At 49.7% G+C, this 25,874-nt stretch overlaps 1 protein-coding gene across 1 annotated transcript in view; it reads left to right on the top strand.

Annotated features, from left to right (window-relative positions):
- The window catches only part of LOC144173841 (transient-receptor-potential-like protein), a 148,972-nt gene that overhangs the window by 76,133 nt on the left and 46,965 nt on the right, over positions 1 to 25,874 (top strand). Inside the window, exons 5-7 of the mRNA XM_077702115.1 lie at positions 5,295 to 6,095; positions 7,093 to 7,448; positions 7,781 to 7,976. Coding sequence (XP_077558241.1) covers positions 5,295 to 6,095; positions 7,093 to 7,448; positions 7,781 to 7,976 — 1,353 coding nt within the window. The remainder of the gene's footprint in view (positions 1 to 5,294; positions 6,096 to 7,092; positions 7,449 to 7,780; positions 7,977 to 25,874) is intronic.

Below are 25,874 nucleotides of genomic sequence, written 5' to 3'. Positions count from 1 at the left end.
GGCTTTCCCGAGGAAGCGCCAGTTGTCCGATAGGAGTAGTAATTTCTCGCGGATTTTTCGTACTGCTCTTTTATTTGGAGTATTTTTCGTTTCCCTCCAGGTCCGAAAAATCGGTTGGCTAGTGTATTAGGAAAGGTAGAGAATTTTGGGGGAGGGAAATTCACGACTTATAATTTACGAGATATCTTTGCTACTCTGGTACAATGGCTGCCTCGAATTCTTCTTGCGTGATTTATTTACACGAAAGATAATCGTGTCAACAGCGTTAGAATTATAGCTGCGCGCCAGTCCGTGTGTGCTTGCGTGTGAGTGTGTGCGTGTGTGCGTGTTTTCGCGCGTGCGCGCCTGTGCGTATGCGTCTGCGTGCGCGCGTGTGTGTGTGCGTGTGTGTGAACGTGTGCGTGCGTGTGCGAGCGGGCGTGTGCGCGTGTGCGTGAGGGCGTGTGTGTGCGTGTGTGTGTCGCTAGGCGTCACGTGCGAATATTGGCGCTTTTATTGTATTTTGTTTCACCGCTGGGGTGTTATTTTTACTTGTTTGGAATTACTTCGATGCAGTGTTCGAACCGTTCATTTGGTCTGTGTACTTTGTTCACTAAAGCATTTCCTGTTCATCGCCCTCACAGCCTCGTCTGCCTCCACTTCTTAAAGACGAAGCCTTTAAGGCCAACTGGAACGAATGTTTCCGCTCCTTAAATTCACTGTTTTCCGGTAGTATTACTCGAAGGGTTCTACGTGAAAAATCTGGCGGCCCAAATACACGTCGCTCTATTCCAAACGAAGGTAAAAAAATTTTCCTATTTAAACCGACACTGGATCAAATGGCGGCAATTACGGCCAGCCGGCAGTGACGTTCCAGTTTGGAATCGAGTGGCTGGATTCGCCCCCGGCTGCCTGAGAGAGGACGGCGCGTATTCGATGTGTCTGAGGGCGTCCATTTCTTCACAAACTCAAAACATGGGCGGAAAGCGGTTGGAATGTCCGTGCAACGGTGCAACCATAATTTCTTTACTGTGAGCGGCTTTGAGGCGCCTATAGTCGTCCGGTAAAAGGTAGACACGGGTATTGCGAGGTGCTGTGCTGAAGCTGAGAGCTAGGAAGCACACGAAAAGCAATGTTGAGCGCGAGATGGGCGCTGGCGTGCACATGGTATATTGGCCATGGTGATCGAATCAACCGGCGTTTGAGAGAGAAGAAAACAAATCAAAAACGCTACCGTGGGAGGAAAGTGCCGAAACGTGCCAGCTAGCGTGTAAAGATTCGGTTTCAGCGCATATTATCAATGTTAAAATCCGGAATTTTATTATTATTTTTGTTTACAGTGGAAGTTTTGTTCCTTTCAGCAGGGTGCCCGTGCCAGATCTTTTGACAATGATGCCAGCCTAAATACAACGTCTTGCAGCGACGAGAGCATGCACCGCAGTTTTCTTCGCTGACGTCGTAAAACAAACGAGAATGAAACGGACACCTTACCCGAGACTCAATGTTGCCAACCTTGTTATCACCCGTTCCGCCAATGCGGCCTCCTTTTTCTCTTTTCTTTTTTTTTTCCAATTTGTAAGCGAAATGTTGCCAACGGGGGCTAGTCTATTTATTTTTTGAGAGAAAGAGAACAAACTTTTATTTTGCGCAGCGCCAATGTCCAGGTCCTAATTAGAGTGTTCAATTCTCGGGGCCAACGTAGTACAGTAAACGCTCGTTAATTCGACACCCGTTAATTCGGAAATTCGGATAATTCGGACGGCGCTATTGGTCCCGGGCAAAGCGCATGTTAGTCTACGGGACCAAACCTTTGTTATTTCGTCGGAATTCGGTCCCGCATCGCTTAATTCGGACAAATGCCTACGGCTGCCGCCGCACAATGGATGGATGGAAAGGACTTTTGAGTAAATCCTGCAGTTGGTAAAGCCCGGTGGACGGGCCGAGCTCAACGTGGCCGTGCGTTGCATCCTCTTGGGCAGAAATGTGGTAAATTAGAAGCACTGGAACCACTGGAGTGAAACAGAAACCTGAGAGGCATCGCCATCGTCATCAACCACGATTCTGACGAAGAGTCATGCGAGGAGGTGCAGCCGCGGCCTCATCGCACCTCACGCGAAGCCTCAGAGGCGCTTTTGATATTGGAAGTTTGCCTGAGCAGTTCCGACAGTTTGTGTGCTGTTGGCCACTTGGAAGAGTTAAGAAAATTTCTAATGTCAGCCGGAATCTACGCGAAAAAGCAGACGACTATTACAAAATACTTCAGCAAATAAAGGTATGCTTCTCCAACGTGATTTTAATGTTGTTTTTCCTATTCATTCATTAATTCGGCATTCGGATAATTCGGAGATTTTTCCCGGTCCCGTGAGATCCGAATTAACGAGCTTTTACTGTACTGCACACTGCCCGTGCGGATCCGGTGCACGTGTTTACAGAGAGCTTCCTGTGCAGCCTGGATGTTTACTGTCGGCGGGGGAGACAGCTAGGGCTCCCAGGAAGTGACGGAGGCGAGCGATGGTGGTGTGCAGTCCCAATAAGAATGAGGGATGGATGGGTAGGAAAAAGGAAGGATGGCCAGGGCGCCGGTAGATGCGGTGGAGAACGGGAGGGGATGGAGTGAAGAGCTTTGAGTCTGCCGAATGAGGCACGCAGCCTCACGAGTTAAACAGGAACTGCGGGGTGGGTACAGGGTGCGTGATAGACGTTGGGCGAGTAATTGGTAACGGCGAGAAGCGCGCTGCTGAGCACGAACCGTCGGTGGGTGGTACAGGGTTGGCCAGGACATGGGCGGATCCGGGCAAGGTACTCGGGAGAGCGCGTTTGCTAGGGCGTTTCCGCACATGCAAGCGTGGCCAGGAACCCAAAGCAGTGCGAAACAGGGCCGAGGTTTTGAAGAAAGTATCGAAGTGACGAAGTAAGTGGTGTGTGAGTGGGTCTCACGGGGAGCGAAATTACGAAAGGCTGATTGACAGTCGTAGAAGATATTTACTGGTGTGGTGGTAGGAACAGTGAGGCTAGCGGGCTCTTTTGCAAGGGCAATGGCGTATTCTTCGAGGGAGTTCTAATCAGGTGGTGGAGAAAGAAAGGAAACCGTGCGGAGTTGGAAAAATGAAGCCGTGCCCGCTGAGTTTGAGGGGATGTCGCTGGCGTCAGTAAAGTAAACGATGGAACCATGGGAGAGCAGAAAATTAATTCGTTTGGAGAGGGCCTGAACGTGCAGTGCACGACGAGCAGGGTTCATTTTCGAGACAAAGACTCAACCCGTAAATTAGCGAAAGTGGCCCAAGGAAGGAGTTCCGGTGGTATGGGAAATAGTTGCGAAGTGGCCTTGTTGGGTGTGCTAAGAATAGCTCGACCTTGGGCAAAGTCTGCAGGCGTTCGAGTTGGGTCTGGCGATGGCACGCGATGCGTTCTTCAAAAGTATTGTATATCCCGAGTTCCAGAAGGGTGGCGCTAGGGGCGTAGGAGGGTGCTCACACAGCGATGCGGTAAAGTTTACGGAGGGAGGCCTCGAGGGACGAGAGCTGAGATGGCGAGGGTTGCCCATACGGAATTGTATACAGCATACGAGACTCAACAAAAGCATCGATGATGCGGAGCAGGTGGTAATCATGTAGTCCAGCTCTTCGGTTGGCGACCCGGCGAAGGAGACGGTAAAGCTAAATGATTTGATTGTGGAGGGTCCGCAGAGTCGGTACAGAGCTGCCCGCATAATGTAAGGTGAGACCGAGGATCCGGAGGGTGTCAACGTGCGGTATACGGTTGCTAAAAATTTGGGCCTGAGGAAGAAAGCTGTCCGGTGCCACCCCACGCTCGTTACTGACTACGAGCAGAGTGGCTTTTGAAGGCGAAATAGAGAGGCCAGCAGATGGGACATAGCCGTGGATGACGTCACACCCTTGCTGAAGAGTGTCAGCCAGTTGGTCTGGGCTGCCCTTGGTTGACCAGAGCGTGATGTCATCCGCGTATATAGCGTAGGAGAGGAGAGGAATGGCATCTAATAGCGGAGGAAGCGAAGCTAAAGCGATGTTAAAAAGGGTAGGTGACAAGATGGAGCCTTGAGGGGTACCAGCTGATAAATAGAATGGGGGGAGGTAGAACCTGTGATAGAGGAAGAAGCGGTATGGTTAGAGAGGAAGGAGCGGATGTAGGTATACATCCGAGATCCACAGTTAGTTTTGGCTAAATTAGCGAGAATGGCAGTGTGGTGAACATTATCGAATGCCTTATGAATGTCAAGAGTAAGGATGCCACGGAGCTGAGAGGAGCTACGAAAGCCGTACACGTCGCGGGAAATACGGAAAAGGGTATCCTAAGGAACAGCATAAGAGGTGAGAGGGAAAGCGAAGGAAGGCATTTGCTTGCAAAAGTCGAGCATTTGCTTGCAAATGTCGACGAAAGACAATTGTCTTTCGTCGACATTTGCAACAAAAGGAGCAGATACGCGGCCAATTTTTTTCGCTGTTATGGGTGCCTACCAGCCCACTTATCATGGAGTGGCACACTAGATGGTCGGCCGTAGCGTAAATAATTATATTCATAGCCTCGTCTGTTCGTGTCAGCTTCGATTTCGACAAAACGACCACAAAAATGGCGGCCATGTCAGTAGGGCGCTCGTGACGTCACCGTTCTCGTCGCACCACTGCCGGTGCGGAAGCGCGCGCGTGCCCAGTCCGGCCGTGCTTCCCACCATCTCCACGCTTCCGGGCAGCATGACGTGAGTCCCAGAACCCGTGACGTGATACACACGCCGGAGCAGCACGCGCCAACCGCAGCCGGCGCGTTGGCTACGTCACGGGGCCCCTCACGTCGGCAGTTTGTGGCCAGGTGGAGCAGATGGCGCCATGCTGATGCCGATTGCGAAATGGCATCCGTTCTGAGCTTTCTCATGCGCGCAAAGTTTAAAATTGATTTAAAATATGTTATACTGAACGGTTACTGTTGGGATATATCTCCACATACAAAGGAAGTCTTTATACAGTTATCTCAGTTTTGACATTTTGTGTCAGTACTACTTTAAAGGTGACATATCACCAGAGGCTGGCGAATGAGACGGAAAGGCGTAACGTGGTGCGGACTTCATGTGGTTTGGAAAATGAAAGGTGGTTTGTTAGCAGGCCGACCGAAGCGAAGAACTTGCTGATTAAGTAAAAAGCCCAGGGCATCTAAATCATTTTCTGTAGTCTTTAGCTACGCCGGTCCTCTATAGCCCAAGGTGTAGCTCTGGGGCTAAAGCAATGACAAAGGAAAAAAAAAGCGACTGCTTCGGTGCCGGCACAGTGCGGCGCGTTTCAGCGGGCCCCGCCATTTCTGCGCAGCTGTCGTGGGAGCTGGGCACCCTCGCCCAGCGCGAGAACGAGTTCAAGGAGATCTACCTGGAGCTGAGCAACCAGTGCAAGAAGTACTCGTGCGAGCTGCTCGACCTGTGCCGCAGCAGCGAGGAGGTGATCGCGGTGCTCAACAAGCGCACCAGCCCCGAGCTGCTGGACGACTCTGACGACGACGAGGAGCAGGGCGACGAGGTCGAGATCGACGTGCCGCAGGACGGCGACTGCTGCGGCGCGGCGGGCAGCGCCTACCACCAGGTGCGCGGGCTGACGCTGGCGCGGCTCAAGATGGCGCTCAAGTACGACCAGAAGCAGTTCGTGGCGCACCCCAACTGCCAGCAGCTGCTGACCTCCATCTGGTACCAGGGGCTGCCCGTGTGGCGGCGCCGCAACGCGCTCAGCAAGACCTGCCTCTGCGCGGGCCTCATCCTGCTGCTGCCCCTGATCGCCGCCTACTACCTGGCCTTCCCGCGCGCGCGGCTCAGCCGCGTGGTGCGCTCGCCCTTCATGAAGTTCATCTACCACAGCGCCTCGTTCGGCTGCTTCCTCCTCCTCCTCATCCTCGCCTCGACCGGCACCGACCGCGCCCGCCAGAACATCCGCGGCCCCGCGCCCTCGGCCGTCGAGTGGCTCATCATGTTCTGGGTCACCGGCATGGTCTGGTCCGAGTGCAAGCAGCTCTGGGAAGAAGGCCTCAAGGCGTACGTGCGCCAGTGGTGGAACTGGCTGGACTTCATCATGCTCTCGCTCTACCTCACCACGGGATCGCTCCGCGCCGTCGCCTACTTCCAGGTGCCCGCCCTGCCTTATCGTTAACGCGCCTGTATAAGGTCCCGACGCGGCCGAATGACACGGGTGCGAACTTTCAATTGTCTGAACCACCTGTGCCACCTGGCACGATTACCTTGTCTGCCGATTTCACGCTCCGTTGGTACATGTGTCTAGGCTTTGAGCATGGCATCGGATAGAGCATGAAAACGCGTTTCCTTGAGAACGATGCCGCGCTACGGCTGCGGCCCTCAACAATGTTACGGTTTGAAATAGAGTTGCGAATAACAAGCAGCTTGAAATTTGTAGCTTCCTCGTGCTCCTGCACTTACATCTCCGTCCCTACTGCGGGTACTGCTGTCGCAAGAAGTTTCACATTTATACCTACAGTTCATCAGTAAAAGCCTTTGATAAAGTTGTATGGACCAAGTTGGGCCAAACTTGTCATATTCGATATCCCTGCTTCACTTTAGCGGCAATCGGGGGTATGCAGAACTGTGGGACGCTGCCTACGTTGCTGGTACGTGGCGAGTCGCAGGAGGGAACTCTTGCTCTGGTGCACAAATTGGCACCGTGTGGGCAGTGCTAGAAATACTGCTTATGGACGCGCGTCTCTAGGAGCGTGCGACAAGGGGGCCTATCTGCTGCAGCTTACCAAAAATACTTCTCAAGTTGTGCTACCGTTTACTTCCATGCACTACCATATACTACTGCTACGTACTGGTATGAACTACTGCTATGTACTCCTGCACTTTTTTTCGTCCTGAGTAGCAAGGGGTTACATTTAGGTTTCCTACAAACAGACAAGTACATACAGGTAATTGCGTGAACGCTGCTAAATGTCGACGTTTTTGCTGGTGTAACCACAGTTAGCGTTTGGAGATACTATATAGTCAACAATCCCCGAATGATTACCCTTGTGGTCGCTCCGAAGCTGAAGCAGTTTATGAAACGGTGCTTTGCACAACGCGTTCGGCGTGTACGAGCTGGTCCCAGTGGCGGCGCTGCTGCTTCTCCGCAGGTGCAGAGCGGCCACTACGGCGCGCGCGTGCTGGACCGGATCCAGTGGCCGGCGAACGACCCGACGCTGATTTCGGAAGGCGTGTTCGCCATGGCCAACGTGTTCAGCTTCGCGCGCATCATCTACCTGTTCCAGACGAACCCGCACCTGGGGCCGCTGCAGATCTCTCTCGGCTGCATGATCATCGACATCGCCAAGTTCCTCTTCATCTTCTTCCTCGTGCTCACGTCGTTCGTGTGCGGCCTCAACCAGCTGTACTGGTACTACGACCCCACCATGGGCTTCTGCGAGACCAAGGAGGTGGGCGGGCTCAACATCACCTTCAACTGCCACCACAACCCGGACGCCTTCCTCACGTGAGCGCCCACGATCTACCAGGGCTCTGATGAGCTCAGTCCGAGCGCTTATACGCTGGCGCTTATTAGTGCGGAAGCTTTACACACCGCGAGCTTTATACAATATAAATATTTATACACTACAGCGCAGTCCTTGTCGTCCCCGCTCTGCCTTTGTCTCTTTTGAGCTGTTCGCACTCGTTGATCGCGATGTATATGCTTTTCTTAGGAACATCATCAAGGTACGCATACTACACGGTCTGTGCTAACGGCATAACGCACTTGCTTGTCCTAATGAGCTCTATGCCATGGTCATTCGTTGTAAAGATCTTTTTAATTCGCGCCGTGGACAGGATCGACGCGAGCTACACCTCCCTGCTTTGGTCCCTGTTCGGCGTGATTCCCATCAAGGACATCAGCGCGCGCAAGGACCAGCCTTTCACCAAGTGGGTGGGCCACGCTCTGCTCGGAGCCTACATGATCATGGCCATGACTGTCATGATCAACATGCTCATCGCCATGATGAGCCGCTCCTTCCAGGACATCGAGGTACGTGAACCGCCGCAGCTGCGTGCCAATACCCTGTCCCTCGATGTGCGAGTAAGCGTCTCGTGCAAGTAAGCACCGAAGGCTACTTGCTCCTGTCTGTTTCGGTTTGACGCGGCGCAGTGTGCAGAATTTGTGCAATTTGGGAAAATTAGGCTGCCCGCAAAACAATTGTCTAATCGGTAAACGTGGTATAAAATATTCGGAGCAGCCCTTTCTATGCTAGCGAACAAAAAAAGCGTCGGAGATGTCGGCGCCGAAAAATGAAATCTGGGTTTCTTCCTTAACATTGTCTATGTGGGCGCATAGGACAGTTCCCGTGTCCGCCTATGAGGTGGCGCTTGCGTAGCAAGTATGCTTATTACATTAATAAACACTTGTCCTGTGCTTCCGGCAAATTGCTTTCGATCATTACGTCACCAGCGCACCAGCAACCCACATTAGGATATGCGTGCACATGTCCTCATCATATCCAAATAAATGATAAGGCTGTGTTAAAAAACACATCCTTGTAGATTTTCCTGGATAACGCCACCTGCTGGTAGGCCGAAAATGCTCCCACGCGGAGCCCCAATTGTGAAATGCAACGGCAAGTCTGCAGCGGAGGGGGCTGGAATCGAATCTCATTTGCCGGGCGAAGATGCGGCGACTCGACGATAGCAGGATGAAGCACCGAGCAATGTTTTTTATTCACCTTTGACGGCAGCCGGCATGACTTTAAAGAATTTTTACGTAGTCTGCACCGGTAGCTGTGGCTGTAAATAAGAGACTTGTGACCCGAGCGATGGAAGTGCGTATTTTCCCTCCCTCTTCAGCGGGCCATATATCGAGGCCAACTTACCGCTGCACTGAAAACGTTGTGCCCCACTTAAAGATGGCGGTTTCCTAATCTGGGAAGAAGAAGCTGCGCGTTAACAAGTACCGCGTGTAATCTGCATAATCGCACCACTTTGCGGCCTTTTGGTCGGGGCACATGGCGCAGACAGCCGCCTTTTTCGGGAATAGGAAGCACGCAACTTTGCGTGCGCATTCTGCAAGGGGTGGATATAAAGATATGCCTGTATCACGTGACTTAAGCGGATGGCGCAGATTCGGAAATGTGCTTTGGCTTTGCTCAAGTCGGTATATTTTTTTTTGCGACTTCTTTTTTGTAAAAGTAGAGCGGCGCTACGGTATGCAAGGAAAGAAAAAAAAAGTGTTGCGAATGATTTTCTGGTGCAATAAAGGCACAAAAAACTCAAGCAATAAAAACGAGTTTCTGGAATTCGTGAAGCGCTCATCCCAGGCAATTAATGCTAACGGCCGACTCTTACATTCCTGCGAAAACCGGCTTGACGCTACCGCTGAGTGAGCTTCGCTTCGCAAGGAATGCGGAAAGATATTTGAAAAATGGTCCCAGCTAATGAGAGTTAATCGATCTTTGCAGCTTCCGCTATGGCTAGGTTTTTTAATACTTTGTGATTACGAGTAACACGTTGCAATATCCTCAAAACTTTCGTTGTTAGAAGTGCTGTGAGGAGATAAAAAGCTTGTCTGCTCTGCCTCATTGCATAACTTTAAAAAACGCTTCGGCTAGTACAATTGGTTCCAACAAACCTCAATGACAATTTGTTGCGTTTAACGCGACGAATTCCACGAATGACGAAGCTCTACAGCAGAAGGAGGCGACGACTCGACCGATGACTCTCAGTTCAGTCGTGCTATTCCATGCAGATTGGTGTTTTGCGTTAATTATTGATACGAGACATCCACCTAGTTACGGCACGCATACGCGCAACCGAACTCCGAAACAAGGTGAAAGCTCCGCGAGCTGAAGTGAACAATTTGAAGCGAGCTGAAGTGAATTGAACGAAGTGGGTGATGACAAAATTGTGCGTACTGAGGACCAAACTAGGTTAAATCGTGGCTGAAAAAGTTGTGGATTGGTGCAGAAAGTGGCAAATGAGCATTATTTTGACAAAACTGTTTTCGTGAAAATAACACACAAGAAAGCTCCTCTTTCACACATCTATACTGCTGGGGACATTACACTGACAGAAGTGAACCAAGATAAGTACCTGGGTTTGTGGATCTCTAACGATCTTAACAGGACTGAGCATATCGATACTGTCTCGTCTAATGCTCTTCGAAAACTCTTCTCTTTATGACGTGCTTTAGAGTTTTCAATCCCCTTCGTACGCCTCCTAGTTGCTACACAATTATTTGTCTCATGTTAAAGTATGCGGTAATTATTTGGGATCCATACACTCAAACCAATATTTAAAAAATTGAAAACATTCAAAAGAAGGCGGTGAATGCCATATACAATTCTTACGGGCGAACATCGATAACTGCACTTCTCCATAAGAGCAACCTGCCAACAGTGTCTGAGAGGAATCGAATCCTATGTCCTAAATTTTTTTTATCAAACAGTTACTGGACGGTATGCTACTGACACCTCCAAAATCTTTAAATTTTCAACCGGTTACGATACAAGACGCCGACACGCACTATTAATCACACCGCTTAATCCCGCAACCACTGCTTCAAATACTCACACTTCACAAGAACCATTGTCGATTCGAACATCCTCTCTATCAATGCGGTAGCAGAAAAATCACGATCTGCTTTCGAGCCGCGTCTGCTCACGATGCATCTTTTTCTGTTTTCTGTATATTTTGTGTAGTTTGTGTGCGCTTTGCCGCGAAGGGGACTCATGTAAATTATGTTTCTCCCACCCTGCTAAGATCTTTAACGAAGATCGCAGTATAAATAAATAAATATATAAATAAATAAATAAATAAATAAATAAATAAATAAATAAATAAATAAATAAATAAATAAATAAATAAACATTTACACGCGAACACACACACGTACGCGCGCACACACCCAAAACTCTCCTAACACTTTCCTTGCACAGATTGTATCGCACTACATGGTAACACGTCCACTCACCTCACCGACGGTGCATTGTATATTTTTTTAGATAACTGTCAGATTCCATGATAGGGGCGAGCAAATATAGTTCATTTCTGAAGTGGGTTTCGTTCTTCGCATGCTTGCTTTAGTTTATTTAATCGTACAATTAATTTTAAATTCTTGTGGCGTCATATGTGTAGTGGGTGCAATAGTGTAGTTCAGTGTCTCAATAAAACAAAGTGATTGAACACACGCGCTTCACTTGTCGCCTTCTCTTTTTACTTCATCTTTTTTTTTGTTCCCGTATTTCCGATGTTGTAGGATGTTGATTGACTATTAGGCTTTATTGAGAAAGGGGCAAGTCACCCTAGGGGGAAGAAGGTGGAGAAGAGGGGGAAATAAAATGGGGGCAAAAAGTATAATATGGATTGTTGAAGTGTCCCATTCAGTTCTCGTGTACTGCGCTTGAGTTCATAAAAACACACGGAGGGGGTAGAGAAAAAAAAAAAGAAACACCCCCCTCGCGAGGGGCACGATCAAATGCAGAGCATTTCTGCGGGGGGGGCGCGCCTGCAAGTCGTATGGATTACGTATTGGTTGTTGTTGTTGTAATTGTTGTCTTCCAGCGTAGACATTGTCGATGAAGTCGATGGTGAAACGTGCCGTGAACCGCCTGCCGCGGCTATGACGCAACGTGGAGCGGCTATGACGCAACGTGGCGCGGCTATGACGCAACACAATCCAACACAATCCACTTTAATCCAATCCAATCCAAATCCAAGGCAATCCAAGCCAATCCAATCGAATCCAATCCAATGCCCCTCGCGAGAGAGTGTTATAGCGCCGAAATCGCCACCACGCGAACGCGTGATGCTGACGTCACGATCACGCCACAGATGTTAGCGACCGCAGCGCGCGCGAACGACATATGTGGTTTAAGCGCGAACCGACCGCGGCGAGAGAGCGCGATGCGAGCGCCCCACCTGTTCTTGCGCGTGAACCTAACGCGGCGAGAGAGGGTGTTGCGTACGTCCCCACCTGTTGTGCGCCCGAACCGAACGCGGCGAGAGAGGGCGTTGCGAGCGGAGAGAAGGCGAGGAGGACGCGGGGGAGAGGGCGCACCTCTGGCCGACGGTTGAATGAGTCAAGGATATAAGGCACGTTCGTACCCTTCCGTTCTGTGTCGGCTTTGTGGCTCAGTTGGTAGAGTACCGTGCACCTTGCGTTCCGCCCGCAGAGTCGTAGGATCGAAACCTGGCGCCGGCAAGTATTTATATAGTGTAGGGGGAGCGATGCGGACGCGGACTACGGACGCCAACGCGGGTGACATCGTGAGTTACTAAAATGCTCTGCATTTAAAACAATGCGTACGGTGGCTACAACTGGACTAATCAGTAAGGTAATCCGGCTGTATTGATAGCCACCATACGCTACGAACATATGAACACGCGGAGGCGATCGCACAATAAGCCGTATCCGGCCGCCAGATAACCGGAATTCCCTCATTACGCATTCCTGGTAGTGACCATAGCTTCCCCGTGGCGTGCTCCTTCTCGCATTCGGACTGCGAGTGCTCATCCGCCGCTTCAGTTTTTACCCCAGCTGCTGCAGTTGTCGCACTCCTACTCCGCCACAACTCTTGGCCGATCAGCCTGCGGGGCCACACGTTGGATTCGCCGCCCTGCGCTGCAATTATCGGCTCCGAAACAGCTCCCCCCATATTTCCGTGCATTTAAGTTCACCCTTATTGATGCATCCGCGCGGCGGCGTAGTTCAGGGGCTCCCTTTGTCTTCGTTCATACAGGCGCTGTCTGGTCACACGCCGGTGATTAATGACCTCGCCTCGCCAGAAGTGCGCTGCAGGAGAAAAATGGATCACAGTGAGTAACCGATAACCCCCGTGCGCAGTGTACGCACTGCTTTTTGGGAAACTGACCTACAAACCCGATTTAAAGAAAAGGAAAAATAATACTTTTTGTAATACTGCTTCTGTGGCCAGTTATATTGAATTTTCAATGACATCACGACGTTGCTTTATTGCTCAGCATCTTTCTATTTTTATAGTGGGCGGGAGAGGGGAGGGTAGTAGCTCCGTCTTTATATCTCTGCGTTGGTTTTATCTATGCGCCAGAGAGGGACACGATGATGGACGGCGTTGAGCTCCGGGGCACCCCTGGTTGACTTGCCTCGCAGTTCGAGCTCTTCATTGGGCGAGGAGGGCACTGCCGTTCACTAGAAAACCACCAGATTTGGCCAAGTATAAAAATGGCGGTGAGGAGCCAATGAGGGAAAGGGGGCTGGTGGCGCTCATATTTCAGCCAGCGCGGACACTTTTGCGTCGCTTCCAAGTTGCGCAACGTTTCGCGGCGTACTTTTTACTTTTGTCCGTTCGATGAGGTCGGCCCGTTCATTACGCGCTATCGACAGCACCCGGGGGGGAACAGCGCCTCTGTCACGCAAAGTCTCCGCAGTGATGACTGAGCTTGAGGAACTGTTAAACTTGCGCACTTTTGTGCTCATTGGATCCTTTCACTCCGTCGAAGAGATAAAATGACATTTGAGCCTCGTAGTAATTAACGCTTTCTTAATGTACGCACATTATGCCTTGTTTGAGATGGCGCAGGCTATTTTACGGACACTAATGTTTCTACATAACTGATGTGCTTTCGTCATAACCCTAATGTGCCAGCATTGTTAGCTTGTGCACACCGCAATTGTTTCGGCTGGCTCTTTTTTTTTCGATGCGTTGGCGGCCGCTCAGTAACGCTTAAGGGGCAGGGAGACCTAATGACCCGCACTTCTTTTGATTCAATAATTAACGCAGGCAACGCCAAAAACAATTTGTTGCAGTGACCTGCAGTGGACATAATAAGTATATAAAACCGGATTTTGGAATTAAAATGATTGCTTTCGCGCGCCAGAGCGACAACCTGATCATTTTTCGGCCTCCTGAAAATGCGCGAAACGGTGGGTGCGCAAAAAAATATATTCAAAGCCCCTTCATCTAACGACAAGGATGGTTGAAACGCGAGGCTTTCTTCCGCCGCAAACCGCGTCGAATGAAAGTCTAATCTCGTGAAGGATTCGTTTGTTGTCGGCCGAGTTTACTTCGATGATGATGATGATGGTGCCCTTTAGTGTTTGTCGCGTGACCCCTCTGGGGGATTGGCCAGGGATAAAGTCTTGACTGTGCTCCTGCGCTTGATATGCATTTATGGAAACACATCGCGTAAGTTGGTTTTACTGCAGTGCGCTTTGGGCGTCGTGATTTGGATTTTGTACTCTTTGTTTGGACTTTGAAGAGATCGGCTTTCGAGCGGATTCGCGTTTCAACCATCCTCCTCTTCACCCACGATCATCATCAACGTCAGAAAACGCTGGCTTTCCTGCCGCGCGTTTTCGCGTGCGGTCGCCATGAGCGAGGCAGAGAGAGCTACGCGTTAACAAAAGGTGCGCAAAACAGGCACTTGGCCACCTCTTACACCTCCTCCCCGAGCTGCCGAGCCTGACTACCTTCTGTTTTTCGTCCACTTCATGAGGACACAGAATGTCGCAGAATATTTTTATTTTGGCGTCTATTTTATATTTCGCGTATTGAATGCGCACGTCTCGCGCGATTCATTTTTTCGCGCGCCACGCACGTGCCGTGCACGTCTCGAAGCATTTCTCCCCGCTGCACAGTGTATCGCTGCAACCTGCTGCTCAGCAGTTCTTCAACATATATATAGTTGCGAAACTCCGCCTCAGCAACCGGGAGGCGTGCCCCCTCCCCTTCCCCGTCGAAGCTGAGGGGAAAGTGTACGCGCGCGGCCCCTAGGGGACGAAAACTGAACTTCACTAAACTATTCCTTAATCACAAAAAAATTTCGAAATAAAACTTGCTTTTCAAATTAGAAGACATAAATTAGGCAATATTTAGTTTTTTGCGGCTTTTACGGTTTTTCCTTTTATTTACACAGGCAGCCGCAAGCTCTTGTATACTGATTCAACTTTCTGCCGACAGACTACAAGCTAGTCAACTTTCCCCGCGCTGGCCACTGTTTGCCCCGTCGCAGGGGTGCCAACCACGGACCGGCTTTTGGTACATGGAGGCCATAGGGAGTTTCGTAACTGGTATATATAGAGTATAACTGACTGCTCAGAAGAAAACCGGCAATTTACAATATTCTCAGATAAGATAACCACGAACCCTTCGATCGACTTGGCCGGACTCCACATGCCATGTGCTTTATAAAGACCATCTGCTGTAGAATGCAGAACGCCCATAATATAGTCGCTCTGGGAGACTGGGTACCAGGAAACGCATGCGAGATCGGCAACGAGACCGCTTACGCGGGCGCGAGCAAGCCCGTGGGACCCCACTCCAGCCTGGCGTTAAGCCCGTTCTACATGGTGCGAATTTCGGCTGCGAATTCGCAGCTGCGGCACCGCTCGTGTGGCAAAACGGTCTATTTTCGTTGCTGTGGCGAATTGCCGAACCGAATGTTTGGAATAGTTTATCGTCTTCTGTGAATGCCATTTGACATTTGGCAATATCTCGGAGCAGTAAAAATAGGAAACATAGATCGTTTTGCTGCACGAGCGGCGCCGCAGCTACGAATTCGCGGCCGAAATTCGCACCCTGTAGAACGGGAGTTACCCGTCCCATTCGCACGATACAACCCCGACACGACAGAAGTCAAGGCTGCAGCCGGGCACGCGTCCAAGCAGTCGCTGCGCAATTCGGCACCGCCAGATCCCACTCCACTCAGGCCCGTTGGATTTCCACGTGGTGCACAATTAAGTGCTTCTGCACAAGGCACGGGCTGGCGCTGCGCTTGCAGCAGAGCATGGGCTGGCAAGGTGCGCGCCCAGGGGGCTCCGGCATGTCACGGACCAGAGTCGGCGAACGACCTGTGACCGTTGTTACTCCCACCTCCTGCGCCTTGTGTGCAGCGCATGTGCCCGGGCACCGTACAAAGTATCTTCCGCCTGCAGTTCGAGCGACTTCGGGACTGAACAACAACCATGTCAGCCGTCGATACACGGCGGACGCTGCTCCCTCAGCGGTGGACAGGAGGAATTAATTTTAATTTTGCACTAAACTTTTTGAAGTGTCAAATGTGACGTCATGTAGTGTGTAAACGTGGCCGCATACCTTACGTGTCCCAGCAACTCCGTCGGTTTCAACGCGTGGTTCGAAAACCACGCGAAGAAATAGGAAAGGTTGCACGTTATTGTTGTTTGATCCGGAGACAGGGTCCTAAATACCTCTCGCAATCTCACGTGCAGTCAAAAGCGTGTTGCAACTCGGCTCACTGCCACGGTTGCCGGTGTTCCTTTTCGCGGGCGGCCACGTATGGCTGGCACATCTACGAATTCCCATTTCAACACTTCTAAAAAGCTATCAGCAAAACCGTTTCGGGCTAACGTCTTTTAAGTAACCACGAAAATCGGTGGTCTGTTTATTTAACCGTGTGACAGCACTGGATCAGGTAGACCTTTGTATTTTTGTGAGGCTTTTTTTCTTCAGTTCTGTTAATATAGTAGCTAGTCGCGTTAAAGCAAAGGCCTTTACAGGACTCGTAATTTTGCGCCTCCCCCCCCCCCCCCAAATGAAAATTGTGCCGAAACATATCAAAAGATGGAAATTGTTTTATTTACAACCCCCTCTCTCCTGCCGACGCCCATGTTCTTCTCTCCTTGGGTATTTCTATCCTCAATTATTTAGAGCTCAGTTTGATGAAACGTGGTTTCATCAAAGTGCCTTACTTTACATCCGGCAATGAAAGCTCCAGTGTTTTGGTAACGAGTTCAACATTCCATTTACCGTTCAAGTACTCTGCATACGTTACAACCGCGCCGTCTAAATCTACAGCGTGAAATAGAGCGCGAAGGCTCTAGGCATTAGCTTCATTTTTTTAGAGTTATAGGGTAAGAGCTTCGCATTTATCAGTGGCGACGCAACTGCCCGCTGAACTGGAACCGAGGGAGCAAACACTTTAATTTTCAGCGGATGATAGCGCGGAAAGACCGCTGCGAAAAGGTTAAAAAAAATGGGGCACAGTTCTGAAGCCGTTCTCTGCACGTTACCCCCGAAAGACGTAAAAGCGAACTTTACTTAATTACACAAACGCCTTCTCCTTGGTAATTACAACACCGCTCGTAGCTTACCAATATGACCTCAAAGCAAACAGCGAAAAAACAACCAGCGAACCCCTCCGTGGTAGTTTTTGAAGCCTTGTCAATTCCAGCGGCCGCAAAAAGCACCGCTGTGGTTGGGGGGATGGGAGTCTCTTTGTCCGGTGCGAATCTCGGCCACTTGAAACGGTCATAGTGCCGCCCGAAAGCCGAACAATAAAAGTAAGGAGCTGAAATGACCCGAAACTTCTGGGATACTCAAAAAAAAAAAGAAAACTCAAGCAAGGGTCTCTCTCTCTCTCTCTCTCTCTCTCTCTCTCTCTCTCTCTCTCTCTCTCTCTCTCTCTCTCTCTCTCTCTCTCTCTCTCTCTCTCTCTCCCCCCCCCCCCATCACGTCTCACAGCTTTTATTTTCCGAGCTGTCGTAGAGCCAAGAATTTATGACACGTTCCGCTTCTCCGCCGCTACTTGTTACGGGGTTCGCGGCGTTTGGTTGCTCGCAGTAATTCATGCTCTCCGTTTTGTTCTCGCTTTGCTTCGTCCCGAATCCCGCCGGAGTCTGAATGGATGGCCCGTCCGCTCTTTTCAAAAGTTTGAGGTCACGCATAGCCAATTTCGTTCTCCAGTGTAGCTGACAGAAAAAAGGGCGTCCTCTCCTTCCCCTCTTCCCTTTTTTTCTTTATTTTTCAACACAGAGCGCTCCTCGTCGCTGAGAGATTCCAAAAGCCAAAGCTCATGCACTTTGCGAGGAATAAAATCCGCGCTATAAACTAAGCCATCACAGTGCAAGCTGTTCTGGTCTCTCTATGTGTTTCCACACAGCGCGAAGCCGCAGATAGCGAAAGGAATGCTCGCTCTCTTCCCGGCGTGAAGACAAAGCAAAAAGACAGCGTTTGCTCTGCGTCAACATTGACTTTTCCTACTCCCTGTGGATTTTGCTCGCCTAATTTTCCGTGGGTCGAAGCGAAAGTGCGCGATAATCTCATTCCAAGCGCGGCGCATATATCGTTCATGAGATCTGTTGTAACATGCTGTCTAGAAGGACGTCGCGAGTGTTTTCGGTCCTATCACAAAGCCGCGCATTTTTTAAATGCGCGTGCCCGCCCAAAAGAGCGAGGTGTAAAAAGATTTTCAAGCAACCTTAGCAGTAATTAGGGTGTGGGGGAGGTGTCTGGATTAACGCCTGATCGACCGGAAAGTGTAGACAAGGACTGAAAGGTATAAGAAAAAGGGAAAGAAAACGAACAAAAAAACTATACTTTTCAAACTCGCTTCGTTTTTCGTCGGTGTGCAAAGGTGAGACGCTGCGTCCCGTAATCCTGAAAACGGTGGGATTATAGACACGTCTAGAAACAGCTTTCGCGCGCGGGAACTGTTCTCAAGCCTGGCAAAGTTTTCATGAATTGATCGGAAGGAAGCCTTCCGTTGACTATCTGTTTCTTTTTTTAATGCGTCTGATTTCAGAGACTCAACTTGACACTTTCCATAGCCAGGAGCACATGACAAATCTTACAGCCAACCAAAAGCTCCCTGTCAAGATGGCGAATTCATGGAAACTTCCCGAAGCCTATCTTACTAGTCCACCACGTTCCGATCCATCCTAATTTTACAATTGTGCGAATCCGTCCGCTGCTTTTTAGCATTCGTAGCTTGATAGGTCATACCCAGTTTTCCTGTCTACATATCCGTGATCCTTTCAAAAATTGCCGGTTAATTCAGAGCTTACTAGCGGGCCAGGTTCAGATCCATCCTATTTTCATGATTGTGCGAATCTTTCGGTTGCTTCTTAGCATTCGTCGCTTGATCGGTGGCACCGAATAGTCTTGTCTGAATTTCTGTGGTCACTTTAAAGCACTAAGAAATATCATTTAGTTCAGTTCAGGTTAGGCACCGTTTCGATTCGGCATACTGATACCGCATGTGTTGCTAGGCGAGCGATGGGGAGAATTGGAGGACCTTGGCGGCTCTTCTGCGTGTCGTTATCGGTCCCTGCCTCGGGCGTAGACCGGTCGATAGTAACGATAGGAGAGCGCCTCAGCACAATCACTGCCTCGGGCAATAATCAATGGCGACGGCCCCGGAGCGCAGAGACAGGGGCTACTATTGGCGAACAAATGACTGGATCCACTCAATTTGGTGCGTCCCGAATACCCTGCATGGCTTCTGGAAAACTCGCTACAGCCAGTTCTGCGCGACCAGCCTTGGTCGTCGGAAACAAAAACAAGTAAGGGGGGAGGGGGAGGGGGAGGGGAAAGCTTTGCACAGTTCCTGGTGCTTTAGTGCCCCCCTCGCCCAAGTCTACAGCCCACAGCGCAATCCCCCCACCCCCTCAAGCTTTCCCTTTCGTCAGACAGCCTAGGCCTAGAGGTATAGTTGTACCCGCATGAAATAAACATTGGTGTCAGCCAGTGAATGTGCAATGAGCCCCACGTCTTCCCTGGTTTAACATTCCAGAAGTTCTTACGACTTACACTACCGCTTTGTTGTTACCCCGCATATATTTTTTTTCCGTAGACGAAGCTTCGTGGGCAAATTTTGCGCATTTAGGTTGGACACCCAGCTCACCCATTTTACCTGCGTCAAATCAAAGTATGTTACGGATTGCAACAAAACTCTCACCATTGCGCAGGTTTTACGTGGAGCCGGATAATTGTATCGCTGTGAGTAATGATGTCTAGATTACCTGCTAACGCCACGAAAGCTAATGAACTAAACAAGGTAAGGCCTACTTGGCCCTTGACTTTCTTTTCTAGTGCGATTGGTGAAGAAGAAAATCCTGTTTGATTTTCGCCGAACGGCAAGGAAACAACGGCTTTAGGTTTGTCCTTTTGGTAAGGCTCACTGATTAGAATTGTATTGCATCGGTGACTTTAACACCCGCGCACGTGGTCGCAGAAATCGCGTAGAGAGGAAGACACTTGCATGTATAGTTCACTTCTTTCGTGGCGAAACGAATAACCTGCTTTTGCCAACAACCACCAAGCGCTCCAGAGTTTTCCGGCCGTAGGAGCAGTACCAGTGGTGCCTGTGAGACTTGCAGCGTTATGTCAGTGTCTCTGCTCACGTATTCATTGCTTACCCAATATCGTATCGGCTAATTTGCGAAAATTGACATATGTGGTACCAAAAGAAAACATTTCATTTTAATAAAGCTTAAGTATCGAACAGATGGAATGTCGTAAAGTAGGTTTCTATGCGGAAATCTACTGCCAGAAAGGGATCAGCAGCAACGACTTAGAATGGAACTGGTATCGGCAGCAGCGAAGCCGGTGACGTCTTGCCTCAGGAGCCTTGAACTCTGCCATAGTTGTTGTTCGAAAACTTTCTCATAACTGCCGGAAGGTCGCGGTTTCGATTCCCAGCCGCGGCGGCCGCTTTTCTGATGGAGACGAAAAGCAAAAACGCCCGTGGGTACGAGATTTCGGCGCACGTTAAAGATCCCCAGGTGGTCAAAATTATTCCGGACCCCTCAACTACGGCGCGCCTCATCGCCTGCGTTGCGTAGACGCGTTAAACCCTACAATCAATCAACCAATAGCTGCCGAAAAAAGCAAAGAAAGTAAATAAAAATACACAGGCATAAATAGAGCTAACGGCAGGACACATGAGTGCACAAATCAGCAAAATCCTTCGCTCATACTTCTAGTTATCGCTTCCTCGTTTAGATTTCTATCTTCGTATGCCTCCGAGTTTTCTTACACCAACCAGCGTTCCGCCAACGCAGAATCATTACTAGTGAATGAAGCGCTAGAGCCATTCACTTCTGGCATATGCAAATACGGCTCGTATCTCATCCTGTAACGCTCGTCTTCGAATATAACACTTGTCACGTTTTGCACGTCGTAGCTTGCTTGCCGCCTGCCCGTACTATCTCAGCCGATTCTTCCGCAAGTAAGGCTGCACCGATAAACATTGCTTCTGTTCGAGTACAGCTGCACTTGTGAGCGTTGACACGTATAGCCGTCCGCTGCAGCAACCGCAGTGTTCGTGTGGTGAATAAAAGGAGCGGCAACTGAGTGACTCTTGCTTCAGTGCCACATACGGTGGAGCAACCGGATGGGGGCAGATTCCCCGAGTGGCACCGCGGGCGTGTTTATGGACCCCGCCGAAGGCATTAATCGCGGCTCCTCGGAGGCCAGGAAAGGAAAAAGTGGCGCCAGTGCATTATTTTTTTAGTTATTTTGTTTGCATTTTTGGCGAGGTGATTGTACAGTGGCGTTGCAACTAAGGCCGCTGTGCAATGCCGCCCCGTTACAAAGGGGAAGCCACTAAGCATCATCATCATCATCGGCAATTTGCGGAATTGACCATTAGGGGTGCCCGTATGTCCCCCCGTTCATTTTGCTGGCCGGTCTTTGTCCCAGCACCGCCTTAGATCCACTGAGGCTGTCCCAGAGCGAAGACCCCATCTCACGCGTTGCCACCGTACCACTGTCAAGCTTCCCGCCAATTTTCTGCCGTGATTAACCGCGGCCCCCCGAGGCGCATTGCTGTCGCTTTTTTCTCCGCAGTCTCGTCACTGGCCCGACCCGTCTCGCGCGCCCGCGCTTGTTCCACATGCCCCAGATTCCGCCTTCCGACCAAATGCGCTTCTTTGCATTGCAAAGCGACTCATGTCCTTCCCGGTGGGACGGAAGCGGGCTCCCGTGACGAACTGTCTTCGCCGGCGGCCGCAAACAACGATCGGCAAAGCGATCTTTCCCGGGGGTTGCTGTTTCTTTTACTCGCTGGCTTCTCTCGAGAGATTACGCAAATAGATTTTGATATTCCGCCACGTGTGTGGCCTGTGGATTGGCGTCAGTCGAGCGCCTCTTATCGAGAGTCTCTCTCATCCGGCTTTCCCTCCCCAGTGGTGTCCCTCATATGCTCCCCGTCGCTCCGGTGCTTCTCGTCATTTGGCAAGCTGCCTGTAGACCCCAGCCAAGGTCATCTCTCGGTATATTTGTAGCAGTTCCGAGAACGGCTTCTTTTCTTCCCACTGTTCTGCTCGACTGCGCAGTAACGTTATTATGTATTCAACGCTTGAAGCGTAGAAACCAACCAAAATACAACTACCATAGCATACAATGTTTCACTGGTTAAACGTTAACTTTCAACAAAATTTTTTTTAATGCATGGCAACAGGAATAAGTCTTTGCTGTGGGAGGAAGCCTGTATGTACATACAGTATATATAGTCCTAAATATGAGAGAGTTCCTTGATAATGTGTTGCTCTCCCTTCCTTTTCGTGTTCAATTTCCAGTCCAAATTTAGATTTTCAGGAGTCGCATATATCCCAAGTGAAATCTCTTCCTCCGTACCTAAAAAAGGCGGTACCATAAGTCTAAAATCTTGGGCCTAGAAGTCTCGCCACTCGCATTCGAATATCAGCTTAGCTTTACGACAAAACCGACTCTGCACTTCAGTGCAGGATGCGAGAGAGAGATTTATTCGCTTCTTTTCATTCTCGTTTGGCGTTGAGTTTTTCTGTTGAGGGCACACTGAATGTGACTTTTCGCTTGTCTACTTTTGCTTTAGTTAAACCTGCGGTATCTCAGGTTGCACTCATTTCCTAATTTCAAAGAAGCTTCACAGAACTTTGCTTTAGAAAGCCCTTGACCGTCTTATGTTTTTGAAAACTTACTTTTCTTGCTTTGTAAGCAACGAGAGCTTCAAGTCAAACGAGGAAACACAGGTTTAAAAGCTCCGCCAGCTTGTGTGCTGATTTACCTGCAGGCGCGTAGCCAGGATTTGTTTTTTTCGGGGGTGAGGGGGGAGCTAATGTTGTTTTCAAGCCCCCCCCCCCCCCCCCCCCTTGGACAGAGAAAAAGCGAGGTAGTTTGCAGGCGCCCTTCAAGGCTATGAAGACAAAATATATGTTTGGTTCATTAAACAGACTGCATTTTTCCGATAACAATGATACCAATCTTATCGCAAACTTCAAAGGAATAATCGAGGTAACAAAAGCTTGATGTGGGCGAGTTGGTACATACTGCTAAAAATTAATCGGCGCTAAAACAGGGACGAGAGGAACACGTAACTCACAATCGGCACCGTGTTGTGAGTTACGTGTTCCTCTCGTCCCTGTTTTAGCGCCGATTAATTTTTAGCAGAATAATCGAGATATGAAATAAAACGTACGAAGCAGCGGCCACTCCCCACGCACTTTCCGGCGATTTCTCTGTGACATCACAGGATCGTTTTACGATTGGCGTCAAACGACTTAAGAGACAGCCAATCAACATGGCTGCGCGATTTTAGAGAGCATCTAGTTCCATTGATGCTATCATTTCAATTGTTACGTGCAGTTAACACCCTCATAACTACGAGGCGTTGCGCTGCTGAGCACGAGGTCACGGGTTCGATTCCCGACCGCGGCGGCCGCTTTTCTGATGGAGGCGAAAAGCAAAAACGCCCGTGTGTACGAGATTTCGGCGCACGTTAAAGATCCCCAGGTGGTCAAAATTAATCCAGAGCCCTCCACTACGGCGCGCCTCATCGCCTGCGTTGCGTCGGCGCGTTAAACCCTACAATCAATCAATCCCTCATAACTACGTTTTTGTTCTGGCCTGTACTAAATCACTCCTGCCCATATTACGTCACTGGAGCGCGAAATTTGACAATTTTTGATATTTGTTGCAATGTTCCGGTTGAAAAACGTCTTCTGGGGTTGGAATGTAGCTGAGTGAGTTAGCAAACGCTAGTTCTTTCAAATTGAACAAGGTTGTATTTTGTCTTCAAATGGGCTTAAGTTATCTGTTGGTGTTGATTATAATGGTATTTAGTTCCAGATGAAGTTGTAGACTGGGAAAAAATCCGCAGATCGCGTGGTGGAAATTTGCCCCCGTCATACGGTACGCATACTGCGCGCACGGGCGCCTTGTGCAGGCATTGCAATAAATGGGCATAGTTTCATGCGATTACTTGCTTTATTTCAACGTGTGTGGTATGATATCCGCAATGAAATGGCGTAGGCCGTAATAATTAGATTTTTTTATTTAGTTGCTGTTGTCCAAAACGCAGAAGAAATTTTTTTTTGCTGATAAGCATTCTACGCCCGATCGCGTGGTGTGAAATAGGGTAACAAAGGTTACGATAACGGACACGCCATGCGACAGCCGCTACCGCACCTGAAGTTGCGTGCCTGTAGATGAAGCAAACTACTAAAACTGCAGCGAGAACAAATATATTTTTAACTCTTCATGTACTTTAACTGTTCACGTAGTTCACGGACAGCGGTAACTGTTCATGTATACTTAACGCTGTTCCGATGCGCTTTGAGTAACCCTCGCCAATTTTGTGCATCATAGTATATTTAGGCGTTTATATGAGTAGAATTTACGTTTTCCCTCTTTCTAAGTTACCTACCCGCTTCATGGCTGGCGCTCCTTTCAAGAACCAATTTAAATGCAAATATTGCATTAGAAATAAAACGAGATTTAAGTTTTTTGGCTCGCAGACATAAAGGTACTGTGACATCGTGTAAATATTAGGAAGCGATTATTTAAGTATTAAAAGACACAGTGATCACGCAAGGATAAATCAGGGGTCAGGGGAAGAAAATGGCTTATACAATTGCGGCCTCTTTTGGGCGTTGCATAGCACTTCGAGTGTGAGCTTCCCAAAGCAAGGGCGCTTCGGCCCTTGCACCGTTCTGTCATGTCGGCGTTTTTGTGACTCAGGACCCTGAATATACACTGCTCTGGGCAGCCGCCGCCCAGGCAAACAGCGGCCGTGGACGCAATGGAGGGGCTTTTGTTGTGACCGAAGATGGCCATCGGGTATTTGTTCCTGTCGCGAGCGCCGTCTGCCTATGGCAGGGCAGGTGACCGTCAAGCCTTCACGTGTAGGATAAAGTCTGGAACTCGCTCGGCAAGCCGCAGCGTGCCCTTTTCGTCAACTCCTTGTTCCCCAGTTTCATAGGTTAGCGAAAAATACCACCGAACGAATCTGCCTAATCGCGGAGAAGAAAATGACTGTCTGTAACACCGCTTTCTGAAGGGGACACGCAGTGCGCGCACGCCAACACCCTTTCGGGCTCCACAGAAACGTGAAAAAGAATGAAGGGGTGGCGCGCAGAAGAGGGGCATACTTTGCTATGCGCCTCATCCACAAATGCCCTCTGCCCAACCATGACATTCATCAAGCTAATGCACACGTTTCGCCCAATACGCAGACCCATCGCTTTCTTCAGTTAACTGTCTGCCACCACCGCTTGCACGTGGTTTTGTTTACACATACAAAGATCGTCTTTTCCCTTTCGGCCCTTTATCGTGCCAGTCTTCACCCATCAATGGCGGGTGGTCTCTCTTTTTTTCCGCCGCGAGCCAGTGCGGACCACTCCTTGCGTCCCCGGTTATACCGTGACGAGTCAATCTCCTCTGCTGAGAACAACTCAGCCGGCAAGTTATTCTCTCTGTGGCGACATGCCACACACGAAGGGGCACAACGTGGGCTGAGCTTACCCGAGGGCGCCATCACTTTTGGAGCTGCACCTCTCCGACGCATTTATCCCGACCCGGGCGCTTCGTTTTGTGTAAGCACTAATGCGTTAGGACAGGCATTGGGTCGTGAATGTTTTAAATGCAGAGCATTTCAGTAACTCACGATGTCACCCGCGTTGTCGTCCGTAGTCCGAACCGCACCCATCCCTACTATATAAAAAAAAACACTATCCGGCGCCTGGTTTCGATCCCTCGACCCTGCGGCCGGAACGCAATGTACATGGTGCTCTACCCACTGCGCCACAAAGCCGACACAGAATGGGAGGCTACGAACGCGCCTTATATCGTTGACTCATTCAAATTACTGCTGACGAGCGCTCTCTCGTCAGCAGTTGCCACAAGTGCAACAACATTAACGTAACGCAAACTACTTAACGTCGTGTGCCCCCGGAAATGTT

Source organism: Haemaphysalis longicornis, unplaced genomic scaffold (genome assembly GCF_048455015.1).
Source record: "Haemaphysalis longicornis isolate Haplotype H1 unplaced genomic scaffold, Haemaphysalis longicornis Haplotype H1 scaffold_3, whole genome shotgun sequence".
Lineage (NCBI taxonomy): Eukaryota > Metazoa > Arthropoda > Arachnida > Ixodida > Ixodidae > Haemaphysalis > Haemaphysalis longicornis.
The sequence above is the reverse complement of the archived record's forward strand: the minus strand, read 5'-3'. Positions and strand labels throughout refer to the sequence as shown.